Source organism: Poecile atricapillus, chromosome Z, assembly GCF_030490865.1.
Source record: "Poecile atricapillus isolate bPoeAtr1 chromosome Z, bPoeAtr1.hap1, whole genome shotgun sequence".
Lineage (NCBI taxonomy): Eukaryota > Metazoa > Chordata > Aves > Passeriformes > Paridae > Poecile > Poecile atricapillus.
In genome coordinates, this window is record NC_081289.1 from 136,759,364 (window position 1) to 136,778,549 (window position 19,186).

The window sequence follows — 19,186 nt, forward strand, 5'->3', positions numbered from 1 at the left end:
ATCACAGACCACTTCTTATCCATGCATTAATCCAGGATCTTGACATCTGCCCTGACATGCATCAGCATGTTTTCAGCACTAAACCAATTATTTCAGGTTACCACTGAAAGGTATGTGTGGGAGAAGCTATTCCATTTTAGGCAGTTACTGGATTTCTCTACATTCAAGCACACAGTACAGCATATGTTCTTCAGCATTAAAATCATGTTTTATCCCTTGGACAAGCCAAATGAGTAAATCTCTAAAAGGGCAGAAATTAAAACAGCCTTCATAGAAGAGCTATCCAAATCCTCTTGTTGACTGCATTCCAGCAAGAAAAGACATTTATCAGAGATCACCATTTACACAATATTGCCTGTCTCCTGGTATCAGGTAGCTACCTGCAAGAGTGGTTAACTCTGTCTATGCCATGACATATTGTTAAATTTGGTTTATTTCAAAATCCTTAACTGTGGAGTATGTGTTGCAGACAGGCTCAAGGGACACTGCTGAAACAGAAGCAATGGAGTAACAGCATCCTCTGCAATCCCAGCATACTGGGAATTAAATTGCTTGACAAGACTGTGTCCATCAAGCACAGAGTCTAGCAGATTTTTTAATAAAAGCTGGATCTAAATATATAAATCTGCCCATTATTCTGAGGAAAAATATCATGACCACTTACTTAAAGAAAAAACAGAAGACTGTTGCGGCAGGAAAAAGTAAATGCTGGGGACTTGACCTTTGTGCGTCAACAGATTTCAGAGGGTCACTAATAACATGGGAAAAACTACTCAGTAAACACTCAGATGAAGTTTATAGATCTTTGCCTTCAAAAATCTCAGAGGGGAATAAGTAAAGAATGGGAGTGGTTTATTTCAATTCCTGCCTTCTATTTCTGTCCATTAATTACGTCAGGAAAATCATTGAGTGAACCACAGCCATTCATTTTATTTCCTATTGCCATTAGGCATAGTAAAAACGCCAGACATAACAGCTTCAAATGCTTAACTGCAGGAATCTGGATAACCACTGTTTTTCTCCATAGCTGTTCAGAATTATGATATTCTTGGGCACATACTCTCTTTTGGGATACTAGGGCACTTTAGACCTGAGGATAAGGACAGAAAATATTATCATGGATCTTCTCATTACTCTAGAAACTGTAATTAAAATTAATCACCAGGAAAAAAAAGAACTTGTAATTACTATAAATTTTTCTAGTTCAACACGTAACTTATTCATGGACCTCAGGGGCCAAAGGCAAATCAATGGCAAATTATGACGACAAACCAGAGAAAACTTCAGCCTTTCCAAATCAAAGCTCTGCATTTCCACATCACAGACACAGCTGAAACACTGTGCAAGGTATCATATAATCATAGAAACATAGAATAGTTTGGGTTGGAAGGGACCTTAAAGATCATCTCATTCCAACTCCTCTGACATGGGCAGGAACACCTTCCACCAGACCAGGTTGCTCCAGCCTGGCTTTGATCACTCTCAGGGATGGGACACCCACAGCTTCTCTGGGCAATCTGTGCCAGTGCCTCAACACCCTCACAGTAAAGAATTTCTTCCCAGTATCTAATCTAAACCCACCCTCAGTTTAAAGCCATTCCTTTGTCCACTACATGCTACAAAAAAAATTCCTCTCCATCTTTCTTGTGGGCTCCCTTCAGGTACTGGAGGGCCACAGTTAGGTCACCCTGAAGCCTTCTCTTCCCCAGACTGAACAAACCCAATTCACTCAGGTATTGATTGTGTTTTCAGGCAATACTACAGGGCTGTGTGCTTTGACATCTCAGGCTCTTGGTCAGCTACTGAGAAATCTCAATTGGCCCCTACTCTTGATCTTACTCTCAAACTCTGTCACTCTTTAGAGCTGGACCAGAATCTGACTCTGGGATGGGAGAGGTGCTATGGGAGCCTGCACCACTGCAGTGCATTTAATAGCCCACATGCAGCCATCATTTCACAAGCAGTGCCTCTAACACATCATCTGCCACACTGTCCTCACACTCTGCCTTCAGTGGAGGAGACTCCCACAGAGAAAAAGTTGTGGAGAGGAATAATCTTTGTAACAGCAATTAGGTATTGAGAGCCTTACTGAAACTTCTGGTTTTTCCATAGATTCATAAAAATCAACAGCTAAGACCAGCAGTTCTATGGGCTAAGCACAAAGATAGGGATGGGGAGCTTTACATTTACTCCCTGATCTGCCCTAGACTTCTGGTTGTCTGAGGGCAGTCACTGCATGCACCTATGTCCTAAATGAGCAGGTCTGAGCATGGTTATCCATAGCCTGAAGCTCTCCAGATGCAAAACTTGACACCAGAGCAATGTTGTCTGTGGGTGAGGGATTATTCTCATCTGCTCTTTTTAGGGGCTAGATTCACACCTCCTGGAGGTGTGACTCCACCAAAATGCTGTCCCTAAGAATAGTGCTCATCTCTCCACAGTTACACAAGTCCAGATCTGGAGGATGAGCTGTTACTTTGGGGGTGTTTTCAGAAGCCCGCTTGTGACGTCCAACAGCAAGCAAAACTCAGCAGATGGCTCCTACCTTAGATCGCTGAGCAAACAAATCATCTCCTTGCCATAAAAGTCACTGGAAATAAGAGACAGTGATGCTTTTGTGGCTAGATTACAGGGGCTAAAGGGTATGGCAAGGTATTGACCCTCTGAACTTATATCCCTGGCTCAGAGACATAATAGTTCCAGCAGCTGGACAACCTAGCCATAAGTAAATTTCAGCAAGACTTTGGTGACCCCACAGGGACGTGTTATGTCACAACACTTTGCAATTTCCCTGGTACTTGTGTAGCACAGACCAAGGGAACAGCTGAGCAGCAAAAATCTCTTTCCCAGGTGTTTTTCTGAGGTAAAGTCTTGCCAAGGAAGTGGCAGAAGTGCAACTCCATGGCACTCTGTTAAACTGCAGCAGTGCCATTGGAAAGCACACAGAAGCCATAAGCAGAAATGTGACCACTGGGCTGTGAATGTGCTCATGAAAAATTTTAATAAACTCATGTAACAGCGCATATGGTGCCACCAAGGCTTTGTTTTCACAGAGAATACAGAACAGTCAGACCAGATCAGTTTTCAGACTCCCAAGTTCACTGACTTATTCCTCCTGACGGCAGGCAGTAACCCCAGCTCAACACAAGACTGATAAAGGCCAAATGGATGTGGTGGTGTTAATCTGGTTCCTGTAAAAGTCCCTGTAAAAAAATAAACTCACAGGGGTAACAGACAGGCCAAACACCAGAAATAAAAATGTAAATTTCCGAAGCACAAAAGCACAGTTCTCTTTTCTTCTTTTTTGTCTTTCACACCCCCCCCCCCTTTTTTTTTTCTTTCCTTTAAACAGAAAAAGGACAGGAATGCCTTACATGTGCAACCCTTTGACAGTCCCTTGACAGCACTAATGAAGTGAGTTGCAGGATCTCACCACATACATTCCTGGGTATTCCAGGAAAATCCGTAGGAAAGCGTGATCTCTGGTTGTGTTTTCCTGCGTTGTTCCTTCAGTCTGGTGTTTGACCATTACTGAGCAGTTAATCATCAGTGTGGAGAGTGTCCTTGTCATGGTGGTGCAAAGGAGGACACAGGGCTGACATGGCTTGACAACCTCATGTCATTGCTCACAGACAAGCCAAGCACAACAGCTAAAGGTCTTGTCTCTTACTCATCCCCTTCAACAACACTGTGCTCTCCTCTGGCTTGGCTCAGTACCCAAAGCTTCTGCCTGGCAGGAAGGAGGAAAGAAAGGGAGGGAAGAGCACTGCTGAGTGGTGCAAAGGAGACAAACTCCAAACCACTGTTTTGTTTTCATTATGGTCTCACACAACAAGACTCCCAACCAGTGCAGTAGGAGTAGTCTCTCCACAAGACTTAATCTGATGAAGAGTGGGGAACTTGATCCAAAGGAGTCTATGGACTTCACTGAAGACCACATCTGGCACGGCTCAATCTTATGTGCTTCTTGAGGGCCTTAGGACCTCACCTGGTGTCTCCATCCACAACCCCTGTCCAGAGCTGAGGAGCTCACTTAAGTTCAGCCATGAGCCTTCTATCCTCACCTGAACTATTCTGTAGAAGTCCCCATCTCCAGACTGTCATCTGTCCTAGTTTCCCAGATACATCTCTCCAGCTCTACTTCCTTGATGGACTTTGTACCTCTGGTGTTGATTTGTATTCAGCCCTGTCTCTTGCCACTTCTGCCTGGGCTCCCTAAGTGGGCCCTAGACCTGGTTCATCACCTCACCTCATCTGGAATGGTCAGGATGGATGCCATCACCAGCATCCTGCCCTGTCCCTGCCAGCCAGATGCTGCAGGACTGCACCCTGGACAGTGAGAGCTCTGCCTGACCTGGCAGATCTGGATCTGGGATCGTCTCCACTTCCAGCTTGCCCCCTCTTGTAGTACAGCCCCGCTCTGACTCCTCCCTAACAGTGCCTCAAATGCTCTTTGGATGAATCCAACTAACACCTTACTAAATGTAGAAGGAGCAGTGCAGGTTGCTGCTGTAGCTATTCCTCCAGGGACAACTGAGACCACTTTTCACTTCATCAGACCACACTCCCTTCAGCCTTCAGCATGAGGGACACTGGGAAACATTTGCAGATTGAGATAGGAAGAGTGGGCAGCTGGTGCCACAACCCTGACCACGCTGATAAGGTCCTGGAGGATCACCCACCAGGCTGCCTTCTGAGATCAAAGCATGCAAGCAGAGGAGGTGGGGCAGAGTCTGAGCCACTACCAGAGCTCCCTGCTCTCCAATTAAATTTCAGAGAGATAAGAACCCAGATGCTGATCCAGCCCAGGGCGATGTGTATTGACTATAGGAAGTTATATACATCCCTCCTATTTCACTAGAGACTTCATCAGGTGACCCAAGTCCAAGCAGCCCCCTTGCTGCTGGTCCTGAGAGAAGAATGCTGGTTTGACCCTGGGTCCTGATCCAAGATGAAATTTGTCATTGACTCATAGGCCTTGCATTTCCTTTTCTATTGTCTGAAAGCCAATTTCAAAGTTGTTTTTGCAGCCCTTCATGACGTCCCAGTGCAGCTGTGCAAAATTCCAGTGTGAAAGCAAAGAATTGAAAAAGGAACTAGGATCAGAGCAAACACTAAAAGCCTTCAGAAGAGATTTTCCTCTCCAGAGTGTTGATGGAGAGTCCATTGTGGTGGACACACAGAGGCTGTCCCCTCTGTAGCTCTGTTGGGGAGAATGGAGACAAATTAAGTGGACTGAAGTCCTTAAATCTTGCTATACCACATCTGCCATCCTGCTTTCCACTTTATTTCAGTCTTTACACAGACAAACCTCTTTCTGAATTCAGAAAAGGTTGTTTTCTGTCTGCATTGTCAATAAACACAGGATTAGTATCTGACTTTTCATTTTTACTGACCTATATTGAGCCCTTTTCTGTGCTGCTCTAAGTGCCTTTTCATGCCACTCATTCACACTTGGTTTCTGAGTCATTCCTAACTAATTTTGGGAGCTGGTGGGTAGTGTACATACCTTCACACTCAGCCCTTCCAGTTAACTGCACAACACTTTGTCTTAAAGTTTAATTTTTCTAACCCTTCTGCTCAGCTACTGAGGCCTCATGGCTGGAGAAGTGTGGCAGGCAGGGACACACTGCAGTTTGGCATCTCCTGTATTTTCTGACAGCTCTGGGAGGGAGTTTTCCCTCTGAAGTCTCCTGCAAGATGTAGTGTGATGGAGCTGGACATGCCCTTGCACGCACTGGCAGACATGGGTTTTCCACGGCGCAGCACCAGGTTCCTGCAAAGCTGGTTTGAGCATTTCGGAGTCTTGCTTCATACCAGGAGGGCCACCTTTCAGCAGCTGCCAGAGTTGATGTCAGACTCCACACACAACAGAGTTTTCAAGTCTTTATCACTTCCTCTCTTCTCCCCTCACAGATATCCTGGAGACTTTGCACCGGGCAAGGGACAATGTCCCACCAGGAATAGGGGTATTCAGGGACAACACACCCACCTCTGGTTGTACTTTCCCACTTCCCTGTTCTCGCTGTGATAAGGAAGGACAAAACACCTCTATACCTTTGATCTGTGTCTACATAATAGAAACTGGCCGTTTAGTGAAAGGCTCAAATCTCCACACCAGGTGGGACATAAAGCCTGGCCTCAGCAGTAAGTCAATACACAATACCTAGGTTTGCATTTCCCTTTCTTTTTCCTTATTGGCCTTTCTCAGCAACTGCCTCGCCCTAAAGAAACATTTGCCGTCTGGCCTAGCTTTGTTACAAGAACCAGTTCTATAGGTTTTATGGCTAATGCGGCCTTAAGTTACTAAAAAATCTGAATCTCACTCCTACAACTTTCACTGTCTAAAATACTTTTAAAGCTTTGTTGTATTGGCTGGTTTCCTTCGGATTTTAGTGGTCCTTCCCCCTAAACCACATCCTGGTGCTTAGCAGTGCAACCCCACCATAATGAGGCAAATCTGAATGTGAGGAAGGTACCCAAATTTAACCCTTGCCTGGAAGAGTAAACTTTCAGGAGCATCATGGATATGTTATGGGAGGATGCCAGGAGACTATCTCCCTTTTTGTCATTTCCACATTCATCAGCAAACTATAGCATGGGATCTGAAGTAATACATGAGCAAGGTTAATTCTTTTCATACACCATAGTAATGTGGGGTTAATAAACTGAACTTTTCTGAGGACTTACTGGAAATAAGCAGCCCAGAACATGATGTGCAGCCCTGTACAGTTAGGGCAGTTCTTGCATCACCACCTAAAGTCTGTTAGTACCTCACCATCCACTCACCACTTGGAGGCTTGGCTCTTTTTGGGCAGTTTCCTGGATTTCCTAAGCCTCAGTCTACACAGGACTCCAGAAATCATGAGCCATAGCTGACTAAAATGAGGGGCATGATTACCAAAACTCACTGCCAAGTTTTAACATATTATACTGAGCTGGCTTTTTGGCTGCATTCACTTTATCACCTAATCACAGACCTATGGAAATTCTGAAGTGTTCTTACAGTCTCTACTTAATTATGCCTATTTGCAAACCCTTGGGCACAATCAGGCAGTCAGCTGGGAAGCAGTGTCATGCAAAGTCAGTTTTCTGAATGGCTTTTCAAAGAATTAGGTGTGGAACCAGAAGAGTTGCTTGTTCCCTCTACCCTGACGTAACTGCCCATCTCCCTCTTACTTTCTTGTCCCGCTACTGCACTTAGTAATAATTCAGTGGAAGATGACAAAATCAGATGTAGTGGCAATACCCACCCCAGCAGGCTACAGACAGGTTGTGTGCAAGTCACTAGTCTTGATAAGACATTCATTCTGCATAGTACTTCACATATATTAACTTCTGTGCATTTCATATGCAGGACACATGCAGCAGCTCTGGACCCTGGGACTCTCTAACCCATGTTGTATAGTTTGTGGGTGAAAAGTGACCACTGAAAAGCACCATGTTGCCATCAGTCAAACCTGGTGGCAAGTCAGACTGTCTCCATCACAAGAAATTAGTGTGTTCTAAAATGCTTAGTTTTTTCACCTCTTGCCAAGAAAATATTTGTGATGTTCCTAAACCAAAACACAGGCTCCCGAATAACTGAATGATTAATTTCACCACTGGAATTCAGATATTCAAAGGACAAAAATTCACAAAATTCACTTTGGTATTAACTGGCAGCTGCAAACACTTTGAAAGAATGCAGCTTCAGGCCCCACAGAGGGGATGTCCCTGCAGGCAGGCAGGATGGATCTAGTGGCTGAGCTAGCTCTCCTCCCCACACAGCATCAGAAAAGGTTTGGAAATCAAGTTGCCCAGGGGCTCCCAGGTGAATTAGCCTGGCAAACCTGGGACATAGCCAGCCTGTGTCAAGGCACACTTTGGAATCACAGATTTCACCGCACAAAGTGAACTTAAGTAGGTTGTTAAGAATCCTGAAGAAAAGTTGGCAGAAAGCCACAAGGGCCAGATTCAAAAACTTCCTGACAGAGATGATTTCACTGCAAAAGCTGAGGAACTGACACATTTCCTTTCATGTTTTACTTTAAATGGAGACAAATTTCCACAGAAAACTCCATTATTAAAAGGCCTTGGAGCCTGATCCTGCAAATACTTTGACTCACGAATAATTTTCTGGAAGTGTGCAAAGTCACTGTGTCATGCTTTTCCAGAATCTGATCTCCTTCAACTGCCCATTTTTCAGGCTGACTCAGCAATAATCCACCTCTGATGGTTCATGTGGCTTGTGTTTGCCTGGTTTGCAGAGCCATAGCTGGCATGCAGTTCTGTTCACCCCTTTGAAACACTTGAGACATGAAGCAGATGCAGCTACATCTGTGACTACATCTGCATGAAACAACACACGCTGGTTACTTACAGCATATTCGAACTGCAGATTAAAATCCCGGTTGTTAGCTTGAAGTTGTCTCTCTTCCTCTGCAAAGAAAAGGAAACACATCAATCATGCTTGAGCATAAGCAAAGTCAATACAGATGTGAATGAAGCATCAGAAAGGGCAAGCATAGCTGTGAGAAGGGAGTGACATAGTGAATCAGAACCCCTGGCCAGCAGCCCTGTGTCATGACCTGGGGTAGCTGGTGACACCTGTGGGGCTGCATTGTGGACTGGTACCATGACACTCTTAACACCATGTAACAAGTCTCCTCTACCCACCACTCACTGCAATGCCAGTGCCTGGTCAGGTTGTTCAATTTCTCGGTAGGAGTTCCCAACTAGTGGTGCTCACTCTTCCTGCCCTGCTCCTTCTCTTCCCCCTGAAGTCTCTGGAGCTGTTGCCATCAGCCTACAGCCAGTGCCCTTCTTCCAGTACAGGTGCATTTCTGATCATCATCCCACTGATAGGACACCATCACCACAGCTACCATGAAACCAAAATTACTGGAAAGGTATCAAAAGGTCATCAAATGTGTCCTTTTCCTCAAGGCAGGGTCTTGCCTCTCTTCCCCAAAAATGACAATAGAAAGCTCCAGCGGTGACTATTTTTCAATTGCCTATTCCAGGACTGAAGTTTCCTTTCCCTAGGGCAGTTTTTCCCTGCATTATCTAACATAAAACTTCAATTTCAAGAAGTTTTGTCTTCTCCTGGGAAGATTAAGGGTGTTTTTCTGCTTCCCCTAAGTTCATTGTGCTGCTTGCCAAGCATGCAGAGTACAGACAGTTGAGGGAGGGGATTGTCCCACTGCTCTACACTGATGCAGCCTCACCTCAAGTCCTGTGTGCCGTTTTGGGCACCACAGTATACAAAAGGTATAAAAGCTATTATAAAGAGACCAAAGGATGGTCATTTGGATGATGAAGAGACTGGAGGGGAAGCCATATGAGGAGCAGCTGTGGTCACTTGGTCTGCTCAGCCTGGAGAGGAGACTGAGGGGAGACCCCATCACTGTCCACAGCTTCCTCAGGAGGGGAAGAGGAGGGGCAGGCACTGATCTCCCCCTGGGTGCCCAGTGACAGGACCAGAGGGAATGGCCTGAAGTTGTGTCAGGGGAAGTTTAGGTTGGATATCAGGAAGAGGCTCTTCCCCAGAGAGTGGTTGGGCACTGGAACAGCTCTCCAAGAAAGTGGTCACAGCAGCAAGCCTGACAGAGTTCGAGAAGCATTTGGACAGTGCTCTCAGGCATGAGGTGTGGTTCTTGGAGCTGTTCTGTGCAAGCATTCTATGATCATGTGATTCCAAGTTCACTACATACTGAGGGCTGTTATGTCGTACACTGGCCTTCCCAAGGGTGAGCAGCTCCCGTTTCTTCAGTCACCTATGCATTAATCCATCCATAGAAGCACCACTCTTGGTGCTCTCCAGTGGGCTTCCCAGCTAGTTCAGCCCATTCTGAATTGATGCCCAAAATGGGCCATGGGTTGCAGCTGAGGCCTTACCAAAGCTAGCCAGGGCACGAGGGACATGCAACTTTCCTTGCAGATAATGCATATTGTGCACAAGAATTCACCCAGGAGTAATTTAAAGTAATATCCTTATGCACCACCAGCACACAGAGGATGGCTTCACAGAATATGATCCATTTTGGCAGATCCTTTCTGGCAGAGCCAGATGCCTCATCAGGCAATGCAAATCTTTCATTTGTCCTTGCTGAACTGCATCCAAATTCTTTCAGACTATTTCTCCAACTAGTCAATTCTAATCCTATTTCAGTGTGCTTGTAGCTCCCGCCAGCATGGTGCTATTCACAGATGTACTGTGTTCTTTATTCTGTCAGCCAAGATGAAGAAGTAAATATTGAATACTAGACTCAGGATGGGATATACCCTGATGAATCTTTCAAGTTTCCTAATCAGTCGTCAATATCTATTGTTAATGTCTCTTTTTTTTTCTGAAAAATCTGGCACTCACTGTTTTGTGATTTTATCAAGCATGTATCTCCAGTTTACTTGTAAAAATGCTACAAGTGACAGCCAAGATACATGGAAACTATCTGAGGCTTTTTCAATAGCCCTCCAGCTACCACTAAAACAGAATTAATTTTGGTTTGATGCAGTTTTTTGGGACTGCTGACTGTTAATCATCTCTTCCCCACACACACACTCCTAGTTACTTTGAAGTGGTTTGCTGTATTGTTTTAACCTTTACTCAAGTGAAACCAATACATCTATAATTGTTCAGCTTTTCTTTTTCCCCGTTTCAAGATAGGATGTTGTGCTTGCTCTCTTCGCAGTCTTCTGAGCTTTGCCTGCCTGTGAGCCAGACTCTCAAAGGCAGAACTGCTCCAGGGCATGCTTTACCTTACCCAGTCAACCCATTCTCTCTATTCCAGCCCAAAACCTACCTCTTTGTCCTCTGCTTTTGGCAAGTATTATGTTAGATGTCTAGAGGGTAAAAAAAAAAAAAAAAAAAGGCACACCACAACAAAACCCCTCTGATTTCTTACCTTTATTTGCTAGGCTTTTTACACTGAGCCTCCCCAGAGAACCCAACTCTTACAGAACAACTTTTATTGCCCTTTATGTCCTTGATAGCCTTTTCTCACTTTGAGTCTTTGTCGCACTGTTTGTGCTGGATAAAACAAGCTGGTTTCCACCTTGTAGATGCATCCTTCTTTTGTCTGAAGCAAATGGGGAGCTTCTGATTTCACCATTTCACTTACCCTTCTGAGCCTTTCTCTGAAAGTTGATAACTTATACATGTGCCCTTAATATCAATTAATAATATATGTGCCCTTAATATAAATTAATAATATATGTGCCCTTAATATCAATTATTTAAGGAAATGACAGCTCTAATTCTGCCTCCACCCCAGGATTCCTTCCCACGAGGTCTCAGCTATTAGTTCTTCATATTTATTGAAGTCAATGTTAAACAATTTGATATTGTCATTTTTTCCTAAGTATCATTGCATCATTTCATAACTATTCCTGTTTACACTCCCTACAGCTTTCAGAGGACCAGCCAACTCCTCCCATTCCCTCTGTTCGGGAGGGAATCACTTCTGAAACAACCTCCTTTCCTCTCCAAAAAATTACCCACCTCTGCACCAAAACTCTGAGCCAGCTGAGTAGGTTGTATTCCTCTACACTTCTCTCCAACCCTGCCTCTGCAGAGACAGAATTCTTCATTTACCACCATGTCCTGCCTCTCAGAAAACTGTATTTTTATTTTTTTTTCCCAGAAAAGACTTCTTGGTTTGCTATGCCTGCTCATTACCTTGTAGCATTACAAAAGAGATCTGCAATTTGCTTGTCTCTTTCTTCAAGATGCTTTTCAGACCATGCAATCATAAAAGGAAAACTTCTGTTAACCATACCGAGTTACTTTATTCTTTTCTATTAATATTCCAGCCTCATGAGTTATCACAGCACGTGTCTGTTACACCTATTAATGATGTGTTAAGACATCTAGTTCTTCCTGTTTGCTCACTCTTGCATTAGCAAGAGTCTAAGCTATTCAGTGCATGGATGAGCTAGCCTTTCTCCTTTTCCTTCAATGACCCTGAAATACACAGCATCCCTAATTTTTAAGCCCTTTTTCAGATCGCCATTTTTTGGTCTCTCTCTGTTGGCTGTTTCCATCAAGCCCTCTAATCACTAATGTAAATCCATGTTAGAAAAATGTGCTTTTCTCCTTCTTCTCGAACATCTAACAGTATCAGTCATTTTGAAATCACCTGCCATCCGCCCCAAATGGATGATTCAGATCAGCCACAGGGCTTCTTCATTCAATACCTTTAAAGTGCTTAATCCTTCACGGCTTTCCTCGGACAATTTTTTCTTATCTTCACAATAGGTAGAACAAAGTACCAAGGGATCACAGTCACTTATCTGGTGTCCCAGAGGAAAAGAGAAGCAGAGCTCAAGAGGTCCAGACTTGATGGGCTTCAACTATTGTGTCAGGAATTTTCCTGAGAGCAACAGTATTCTCAAAGCTGATGAAAGATAAAGTTATTTGTTAAAAACAGAACTTCCCAACCCTTGCCTGTTTCCTGCTATACAGTAAGTGCTACCCTTATCCCCTCCTCAGGGGCTCCAAGTCTGGTCCTGGAAGAAATGCCACAGAAAAGATAAATGGTGTTAATGTAAATAGGAACAGATGACAAAGCTTTAGAGAGCCTCGGTGTCACAGACAGCTTCTGAAGTCCTTAGCGGCTTTCTGTTTTGTATGCAGAAAAGGAAATCCAAGTGCTGCAGGCAACAGTTGAACATGCCCTGAGCTCCTTTGCTCTTCCCAGGGCACACTGGGGGAGCAAGAAGCCATCCCCTTTCTCAGGTTGCCCCCAGGGTATTTGCAGTCAGGGATGAGCCACTTGACACACGGATTTGAACTCAAGTCTCAAATGCTGTTAGAAAAAAGCTGACACTTGTATGTGCCCCAGTGTGGAAAGAAGCCTCTCAGAACACCGAGAGATGTACTCTCCAAATGGCATTTATGTGAGAAACATTAATGGCAGCAAACAGCTCTGGGATGGCATAGAAACATGAGGCAGTAGGACATGGAACAGAACAGAAATGAAAATCAAGGCACTGCACTCCCATACAGCACCCAGGGGCAGGTTTTGTGTGATAACCCCTTTCTTAAGGCCCCAGGTAACTGTGAACCTGGTTCAAAACTGAATGGAGCCTTTGGCTGCCATAGCCATCCATCCCTCTCAGAGGCAGTGTCCCTAAAGGCCAAAATATGAGGCTAATTTATAGTGGCTAGAATTTAACTTTTCCTGCTGGGCAACAGCCAATACGTTTGGCTAAATCAAGAAAAACCACAATAAATTTCACAGAGACCCTATCTAATAACATCATCAAGGAGAACTTCCTGTCCTCTGGCTACACCAAAGGAGAACCACTCTGACCACATGCACAGGGCAACACTGCCTCAGTGGCTTTTACCAGCTGAGGACTGTGAGGTCCTGCTGCTGTGCCTCCTAATCTAGCAGTTCTCCACCATCATAAACCACGTAGCTCTCTTTTGTTTCTGGAACAGTCTGGACAGAAAAGAAGACTCTTGGATGATTATAATAAACAAAAAATTAGGAAAAGTCAAGCATTACACCAGCTTTGCCTGGAAACCATAACTCAGGGGTTTTTGGCTGTAGATCCAAGCATGCGTGCCTTATCATGCCCTGTTGATTCTGAAAAGCAATGAGGAAAAAGGGAGGGGGAAGCTGTACAAATATCAGATGAGAAGTTTTTCATTTCTTGAAACTTTTTAATATATCTCTAACTAAGTCAAATGTTCTGCTTCTGCAAATTGCATTCACTGGAAAGAAGGAATGGTATTTGTGCTCCAAGTTATCATTTCACTGCCACTGAAAACTATTTTAAATTATTAATCAGTGGAAACTCGGCGTACATAAATATGGCTTAGTGCCCAGTTCTTGGTCTAACCACTCAGACCAAGTCACTGGGAAAGTGCCTGTTTTCTCAGGCAGACAGTTTTAGAAGCTAAACCTCAGAATAACATCTGCATTCAATAAAATTAAACCCCTGCCAAAAAATCAGCTATAAATGTATCTGGCCATTCCACCAGCCTTCTTACTTTAAGACTGCTGCATGGAAAAGTCCTGCAAAAGGTTAGATTCAATATCTGGTCAGACAGCCTGGAAATTTGTTTCTGGTTTATGCTAAGGAGCATTTGCCAAGAGAAGTGCTTTCAATGGGGTATTGGAAAAATTTTGTGGATCTTGGGTCTTGTGGCTCCAAGAAATGGGAGGTTAAGATCTGCCTGGTTTTGCCAAGTCCTATACAAACTAGGCACTGATACTTCATGCACAAAATGAACACAGCCCAATTAGGGGAGTGCCTGCGTAACTAACCCTGACAACAGAACAGAGACAGCATAAACTCTGTAAAAATAATAATCTCTCCTCCACCCTTTAAACAAGTGACCTCAAGAACAAAAACTCTGTCCTGGACTAGCTACAAAGAGTGGCATCCAGGAGCTGGACTCATCTTCCCAGCTTCCCTTACAGAGTTGTTCTTAGCAAAGCTATTATCCTTACCAAGTTGCGAAAGCTGTAACAGATTGTCCTGGTTCCAAGGGAACTGACCATACTAGGGCTGTGACTCAGGTCTCTTCTGCAACAGGCTGTAAGCAGTCCCAGAAGACCCCTCTAGTCACACACCTCATGATGTACCTCCCTTGTTCCATCTCCCTCCTAACTTTTGTTGTCCCTACTTTTGGGCTCCTCATCACCACGTGTCGCCCAGCTTTTGGTATCACCTCTCAGCTATGGCCACCTCAGCCAGCATCCAGGAGATCAGCCATCTCCTAATAGGCAGACAAATCCCAGACATGTTTTCTGGTCTTTGCTGGACTGCTCCTCTATATGCACAAGAGACTGAAAACAGCCATGGTGAGTCACTACCTCTATCCTCCCCTCAAAAAAACTGAGAATTACAGTCTTCAGTGAAAGGCAACTCCATGGGAAGAGGGCAAGTCATCATATACTGTGTTAGGCAACCAAAACATTTTTCTCCTAGGAGGTTATTATACAAGCTATTAGCTAAAATCTCCTTGCACCTTAAAGCAATAATTGCCCTTTCTTGCATTCATTTGGGGTGAAAGAACCATGCAACAAGTGTCTTGATTTGCAGGTAGTGTATCTAGGTAGAGTCCCTTTCACTTGGGTAAGGAAAATGGGATTATTTCTTACAGCGCTGATACCACAGAATTTCACATTCATAACACAGCAGTGCCTCATTGGAATCATCCAAAACCAAAGCCAGGGATCTTTACATGAAGGGTTCATCATCCCATACGGATCAGAGGATGCATGGGTAAAGCAAAGAGCAGTATGACTGAGGGTCATAGTGGTTAAATATCTATATTTCACTGCCAGTCTGGGACATGGACATTTGTCAGACCCTCCTTACCTGAGTGTCACCCTCGTGCTGTAACCCGACCGGTGCTGCACACCTGCTGCTCTGCAGCACGAAACCAAAGCCCATCCCTGCCCTGAACTGCAGCCAGAGCCTGGCAGGGTTCAGTGAGCGTGGCTGGGGCAGCAGCAGCAGTGAGAAACCAGTGGGGTGGAAACGGGGAGAGGGAGGTCAGAGCCAAGCCCAGCTCGGAGCAGGAACACATTCAGCTGCCTGGTAAACAAATGTGGTTTTTTATTGACTCACAGGAGGGGCTCTCCAGGACTCTCTGCTACAAACCCACACATTTTTAATGTGCAGATGCCCCCTCTTCTGTGGAGAATCTCTGGCTGCCCTGCCTGGAGAAGATTTATGCTGGCAATCACATGCATTTTCATCTCAGAAATGGAGTAGACTGTGCTCAGTGTGAGGCATTTAATTTAGAAAAAGCATGAATCATGACCTTACAGGGACACCATCATCAATGGGTTTAGCCCTATTTCATCCTTCCTGTCCCTCCATTATTAAATAAATATATTTATTATGTCTTTTTGCCTCAAAAAAACAAGAATCTTCCTTCCTCCTGAAGAAATAAAACATAAGAAATACACTTTTGTGGCCATGGACTGTATCTTTGGTGACTGGTATTGAGCTCAGCCTCCTGCTAAGCATCAAACAAACACCATCCATAGTGGAATTTCTCACACAGGTAAAACATTCCATATATCCCTGGTACAGAAAGCCAAATTATTTTGTTACTGGAACAGAGGGCCCACTTTAGTGAGTTACTGACCTCCATTTTCATACAACAGATGAAAGGTCTGAAATAAAAAACCCTGAGGGTGAACTGGAAATATTTCCTGCCTTAGGTCTAGCAAATTTTTAATAATAACATAAAATTCAGTGATAGACCATGCCCTTTTCTAAAAGCAGCATTCTATATTATCACCATAATAAAAAAGAAGAAAAGACAGCTGCAAAAGGATGCCCCAGATTTGCCCAGTGTGTCACTGACTTGCAGCCAAATAGTACTCTCGGGGCACAGGTGGAAGAAGTGTTGGATAATCTTAAACCTGAAAATATTCCCATTTAGATTTTTTTAGGAAGGGGCATAGGCTGACTCACATCTTCCTTTTCCCATCTCCTGCAATAACACCAGTTCTGGTTTTTCTTCCTTTCCGACTCCTGGCAATGTCTCAGCCACCTGCCCTGGCTCTGGGCAGGGGTGGGGACTCATCATGTCTCAAAAGTACCTGGCAACAAATTTATTCTCAAGAAGCATATACATATTTTCGTATCTGTTTCAGTCCACTTCAGTCCACATTCAATGAAATATACATTTTTCAAATAAATTAGCAGTGGAAGTTCTCTGTTCTTCATTTTAAAAAACTGACTTTCCCTTTCCCCCGCTCCCCCTCCCAGCTGGTTTAGAATTTTGTATCACTCTGTGTCCTGGTTTCATTTCTGATAGTAGTTAACAATATTTTGACTAGTATTAGCATGCCAAAAAAAACCAGCTGAAATAGTCTTTTGTTTTTATTTTGAAAACCAGTCTGACAGTGACTGGCTGGCACAGATAATTTCCTTTACTAGAAAACAGTATCTCCTCGACATGCTGGTAAATACCACAATTAAACACAATTGCATGTTATTAATAACAGCAATGCACTGTGATAGGAAGTGATGCAAAAAAATCATAAAAATAAATACAGCTCTAAAACAAACTTTGAGAAGTTTTTCAGTTCACAGTTATTTCCCTCATGGGAAATTATGTAAAAATAAATACATTTTTCATACTCAATATCTACTGTGGTGAGACATTTCCTACTGAATCAGAATGGGGATCCCAGAAGGCAGCTGAACTCCATGTCCTCTAGGGCCTGTCATGGGCTGCCTTCTTCAGGAGCTGCCAAGAGCTGCCTGACTGCTCCAAGCCCAGCTGCCTTGGTAAGCAGCAAGAAGGAAAACCCAGAGGAGCTTTCCAAAAGCCCTACCTCAATGTATAACCTTCTTCTTCCTCTTCCAACTGTGTCCTGAGGCTGGCCTTATGGAGACAAAACTGCAGCTATGACTGCTCTTCCATCTGTGTAGTTGAATTCTCCCTACTTTCTATTCCCATTTTTTCATGGACAGTACCTGCCTATCCCTGTCCTTGAGTTACAAAGCTCCAATGCTGAACTAAACTGCCATGGGAGGAAGCCAGTGAACAGAGATATTCCACAATTATCAGCCATCTCCAACCTTCCACACACTCAATGAACTAGAAGTGCCCCCCTTCTTCTCTGTTCCACCCATGTTCACTGTAGGTTAAACCTCACAGTAAAAGATCTCAGGCACCTTTTCCAAAGAAACACCTCTGCTGCTTATCTAAGAGGTGTTCTTCCCTGCTTCAGCTGGAACAGCTGGAACAGCTTCACCAACATTATCCAGCAACTGGTTTCCTCCAGGCATCTCTGTGTGTCAACACAAGCTGCGTTTTAGTTACACTCCTGATAACTTCCGTAAAGACCTTGAGACTATAAAAAGCCAACCCTTATCTCCAAGAAACTTAAGACCATGTAACCTCTCCTCTTAAACTACACCTATCATATTTCACCTGCACCTCAGCTCGTGTGGAAACCATGCCTTGCTGAGGAGAAATGCTGGATCTCATGGGAGCAGTCTTGATCCCAGGTCCAGCAACTGATGCCTGAGGTAATCCATTCCCTCCAATAAAAGTCATATCATGAGCATGCCCCTTCAGCAAGGTTAAACATCATCCAGCTTTGTTTTTGGAACAGAAATTTGGTCTTTCCACAAGCAGTACTGCCCCTCCAAAGTAAGCACAAGTGATGTTCCTTGCTCTCAGGCAGCACAGTCCTTTGGACTTCTACAAACACAAAGACTTATAAACTCTTGGATTAAAATAGCACTTCAACACTGGCATTTACACCTAGCTAAATGTTTGCAAGGAGCAATCACAGCTTTGGGGGTGCAAGGCAAAATAATTAAAAACACAAGAGGAGGAGAAAGCACTCTCAGCTTCCTGTTATGGAAGCTACTCATTCCATGATCACCCCTGTTTCCTTTATCCTCTGAACTTCTTCCAGTTTGCCTTCATTGGTTTTGAACTGATGATCATAGGTGAAAAGAAATTATTCTTCCCAATAAAATACAGGATTTCTATCTAGGAAGATCTGAGTTGCTCAAATACTTGGTTGAGGGTGGGGCAGGGACGGCAGGGGGGCAGTGGGCCAAACCTTTCCCTGCCAAAACCCAGACCCAGGCAAAACACAACACTTTCCTAATACAGCAACAGAATCTCTTTGATAATCTGAACAGCTACTGCTTTACACGTGAGGGTGCCCTGAGTGGACTGTGGCTCACAGACAAACCTGTGCTCCCTCATCTGCCAAGCTAAGTTGGGGTAAAAACAATCTGAGGCTGGCAGAGATCCTTCCCTGGGAGCAGTCACAACCTCCTCTCCTGGGACTGTCAGAGAAGCAAACGGATGCCCCTGTCTTAACACCAGGGCTCACAGTCTGCCCTGGTCCAGGAAGGGGAAATAGCAGCACAATTGCAAAAATAAACCCCTGGGAAAAAGCTGTTCAGTCCTCTGAGCTCAGAGAGATTGGAAAATAATTTCTTGTCAAAATACAAGTAGGGCAGTAATTCCGCATTCATCAAATACAGAGAGGACCACCCTGAAAGGAAAGGCTAGAGACTTTCCCTCTTCACCATGTCTGCAGACCTGGACCCCCAACCAGAGACTGCACACTGAGTCTCTCAGGGTGCACACATGTGTGCTCTCAGGGTGCACATCTCTAATTTACTCTTCTTCCTGTTTCTGATTGGAGGGAATATCTGGGTCATTGCCATCATAAAATATAATCATACAACATAA

General features: G+C 44.1%; 1 protein-coding gene across 2 annotated transcripts in view; it reads right to left on the minus strand.

Annotated features, from left to right (window-relative positions):
• LOC131592794 (phospholipid-transporting ATPase ID-like) overlaps positions 1-19,186 on the minus strand; it is an 83,299-nt gene that overhangs the window by 43,698 nt on the left and 20,415 nt on the right. For both annotated transcript variants that reach the window (XM_058864575.1, XM_058864574.1), the window contains exon 3: positions 8,363-8,421. In XM_058864575.1, coding sequence (XP_058720558.1) covers positions 8,363-8,421 — 59 coding nt within the window. The remainder of the gene's footprint in view (positions 1-8,362; positions 8,422-19,186) is intronic.